This window comes from Sphaeroforma arctica (assembly GCF_001186125.1).
Source record: "Sphaeroforma arctica JP610 unplaced genomic scaffold supercont1.1138, whole genome shotgun sequence".
NCBI lineage: Eukaryota > Ichthyosporea > Ichthyophonida > Sphaeroforma > Sphaeroforma arctica.
The window spans coordinates 10,416-14,526 of NW_014039420.1; the positions used below are offsets into that span (position 1 = coordinate 10,416).

Consider the following 4,111-nt stretch of genomic DNA (forward strand, 5'->3'; position numbering starts at 1 on the left):
CAGGCCTCAGGCCCTCTGGCCACTTACATACATAGTCTCGTATTTATCTATTTAAATACTCCATTTACAGAGTAGAGAAACAACTATAACAAGAGACTCTCTCAGTCTCTCTGAGTTCCGAGAGCGAGAAGTATTTATAGAGGAGAGACAGAGAGTCCGTCACTCTGAGTATGAACGGTTTTTCAATATATATATATATATATATATATACGTATATATGGTTTACAGAATTCCTGATTTAGTACATCAAAATGATATTTACTACTGCGCAGTAACAATTCTCAAATCACACCTACATGTCGATTCAACGAAGTACTGTGTTCTGTTCTACTGTGTTCTAAAAAAACATTCTCTTAAAAAAGCAAAAAGAAACCTACTAATATACAACATGGAGGTCATCAGTAGAAAGCTGTCAGCAACGATGTGGGGTACAAAACGTTCTGCAAAAAAGCAAGTGGTATCAAAGGCCAACTTGGACGGATTGATCGCAATCGATATTGACGGTAATGATGCTAATACATTAACACATCTCCGGGCGCAACAATCAGACTCAGGCATATCTAATCCAGTTAATGCTGCTGATAAATCTTTGTATAAAGACGACTTAGTTCCCGAGACGGAGACTGATTCGGGGTACGAGGTTTCTGATATATCATCTGGTAAGTTTATGTAATATTAACTGAACACGAGGTCGGATTTCATGGGATGGGTGGTACTCGCGCCTCGGCTGGGTCGTATCGTATATTATATATATACACGAATCGAGCAAAGGAGAACCTGTTTTTGTGCCTAGATTGGGTAGTCACGTATGCCTATACACAAGTGCACGATTCAACAATCGTTAAGATGTGTTGTAATTAGTGTCCAGTTTGGGTCGTAAACTGTAGGTGCTTGCTCGATGTTACACAATATTCAAGTCTACGTGGAGTACTGCTAATTCTGATAATAGTTCAAGTCCGCTAGAGTATTGCTAGTATAAGTGTTGAGTATACATTTTGGAGACTTAATATTGACTTCTGGACAATTCGGACACAATTGATCGTGTTGGATTGGGGGGGTGGGGGGTTTGGATTTGATTGATAACTTCTGCTCGTCGTGAATTTCTAATAGACACGACGCTGATTGCAATATTGTTTCCTTATCAACACAGAACACAAAGCACTGGGGAGAAAAATTTCCGCGCGAGAGAAGTTCGGTTCGCCCCTGTCATGCTCATTTACACTGTGTAGTTACTCACCATTGCCCGGGGTACAGCACTGTGGTAAACATATACACTTGGATCCCAATTGGTGATGCACAGTTGTGGTATCATGGCAGCAGACAAGATGTCGTCTTAACTGTGTTGGTGAAAGGTTGAGGTTGGTTATACACCACGAAGAGTACATGCACCCTCTTGCGAACGGTACATACAATCGACGGCGCCATTGTAATATGCGCTTGTTTTGACATGTCACATCGCTTCCCTATAAGTTTAGGTCCGTACGATTGTATTCACAGTCACAGCCAGAAATACAAACTACAGTGTCCGTATGTTTGGGGCTTGTGTTCAGACCGTATTCCGAGGTAGGCGATTTTAGTCCTTTATTGTACCTATATGACGATGTACTGTTTATACAGCATTTATAACCCTCCCGTAGCATCATACATTGTCCCTCTCCAAAGGGGTCGTCGACCATGCGTGCTTTGTCATCGGATTCTCCCGCCTATTTGCTTTACACTTGAGATGATGGCACGGATAGGCTGTAAGAGCAGCCGTAGTTGTCAAGGGGACCGAGTATATGGCTCAAAATCAGTCGTTCGTGTGCATAGGCGGGGATGTTTGCTTACCGGTAACTGGTATTTTTTTTTTTGCGCATTTGCGTATATCGATTTCTGAGAGCGAGGAGAACTCCGTGAGGATTGCGCGAATAGTATGGACACGAAAAATCGATTGTAATAAATTGAAGGGCTGCCTTTTTTTTATTTCGCTTGTTTTGGCTCGTGATCCGTCCCAGAAGACAAAAATTACTCTGTTCCACCATTGTCAAGCGGGTTACTTAGCAACGGGATTTACAAGCGGGGAGAGACTTCTAACAAACCATAAACTTTGAATGGGTATTGATTAAACCCACCCATGTAATGATATATATCTCCCCACTGTACCAGACCAGCCTTAAACGTAGGCGGGCTGCAACGATGATGACTGCGTTGGAAATTCGGTGCAAATTGAACCCGACATGTGCTTCAGAACGACCCAGTACTGTGCGCTGAGATATCATCTCGGTAGCGCCGGGGCCTTCACAGGCGAGCTCATAGGTTTGTACATAGATTCGCGCATGTTTGATTGCTTACCGATACTTGATTATAGTGCTAGGCTTATAAGATCAATATGACTCCGGGACCAAATAGTCGCCGTCGACTACAGACAATGTCGTTCAGAAGCTTAACTAACAACTAAAAGGTGGAATATTCAGTCGCCGAAGTTATTGTAATACACCTAATGAAATAGGTCAGTACTGGTCGGAGAAACTTGGGTCTTAGTCCTTATATTAGGTATCTTATACATAAGTACATCACAGTCAATGTGATGATTATACCTGCTATCAATATTATCTTGTCCGAGTCTTTCCTCCGATCGATTAGTTTGAGAACCGACTGTGACAATCCTAGCGTACTCGCTATATCCAGAATACGTCTCTGTGCGCCCTGTGATGATGGTGTTGATGTAGTTCTTTAAGTACAAAGTCTTTATGTACGCAACAAAAACCTTGTGCGTAGCGAGTGTCTCAACGTGTCCAATCCTATGTCATCGGAAGCATCCAGTGTGTACCGGAGGGTATCAGATGTGAACTATGGCCAGAAGTGGAACGTTCAGTGGGCTACTAGCAAGACATGTGAATGTCTTATAAATAGAGAGACACTGCAAATCTATATACATACACATAAAAATAGACACATATATATACATATACATACACAGACATAGACACATACATATACATATGCATGTCCACGTCCAAAAGGACAGCGCAAGCACACAGAAGTTAGGAGCATAGCTATAGTGATTGGAAGTGCACGCTACACAGATCAAACTGCCCCACTAGCATGGGAGTGTCAATGCAAGGAACGAAAGGCAAGCATCAGACAAAGCAGGCTTGGTGCAAGTACGGGGCAACGGACAAGACGATACAACACACAGGACGCAGGATACGAAGCAACATACTTTCAAGGTTTTCTTCTGTAGCAGCAAGTCGGCCATAACATTACTGCCCGCGCCCAGGAGTTCATCCATGCCCCTGTTGGCCTCTTGAAGACCCCCGTTCTCTCGTGCCATGGCCTCCTCCATTAAAATGCTCGTGTCTGTGTTCTGGACAAAAAGGACAACACAGCAACCAGCAGTGAGGTGCGCGAAGGAAGCGTTAATTGAGAGGTAAACGTTGATCGTATGTTCACGCCGTTATTCGGAGATGTGTTTTAGTAACAATACATCACAACCAATACGCACAGCCGTATCGGACAGAGTGCATGCGTGATCATTTCTGCGCAACTGCATCCGGCATATGATACCTGTGGCGAGAAATCCATCCCTACACGCGCATCTGTACCCTGTATCCCAATATCATAGCTCGCTAAGCCGATGACTACTTTGTCTATTAGAACCGCGAGGATGTTACAATAGGCATAGGGTAATTGCATGGCGAAGACATACCGGTGTAAAGTCAGTGTTCATCAGTAGAGCTTCCCTTTGCCTCCGCTCATGCGATTCTTGGTCACGTTTGTAGATGTAATTGTTGTAGGATATCTGTAATCGTTGCACATCCAGGGTGATCTGGCGAGCACGGCTGCATTATGGATAAAATTTGCAGCCTTAGTAACAATAGGAATGCCGCGCAATTGGTAAATTTGCACATTTGTACAGTGTCACGAACGTATATCGATATTGATGCACGCAAAAGATCAGAACATATTGACACATAAATAGATATCTATATACATACATATATATATATATATATACATATATATATATATATATATATATATATAAAACAACACACACACATATATATATATATATATATGTATATGTACATGTATATATATGTATGTATATATATATGTGCACGTTACG

General features: G+C 42.3%; 2 protein-coding genes across 2 annotated transcripts; one reads left to right on the forward strand and one right to left on the reverse strand.

The window, feature by feature from the left end:
• The first annotated feature begins 247 nt into the window (after positions 1–247).
• SARC_10106 (hypothetical protein) lies at positions 248–1,951 on the forward strand. Its single transcript, XM_014295859.1, has 2 exons — positions 248–659; positions 1,151–1,951. Exons 1-2 carry the CDS (start codon positions 389–391, stop codon positions 1,291–1,293), a joined length of 414 nt encoding a protein of 137 aa, XP_014151334.1. The 5' UTR covers positions 248–388; the 3' UTR covers positions 1,294–1,951.
• Positions 1,927–3,821, reverse strand: SARC_10107 (hypothetical protein; the record flags this gene model as incomplete). The annotated part of the gene is made up of 3 exons (XM_014295860.1): positions 1,927–2,685; positions 3,203–3,346; positions 3,689–3,821. Coding segments are annotated over 3 exons (439 nt in total), but the record flags the coding sequence as incomplete, so codon positions are not given.
• Positions 3,822–4,111: the final 290 nt, after the last annotated feature.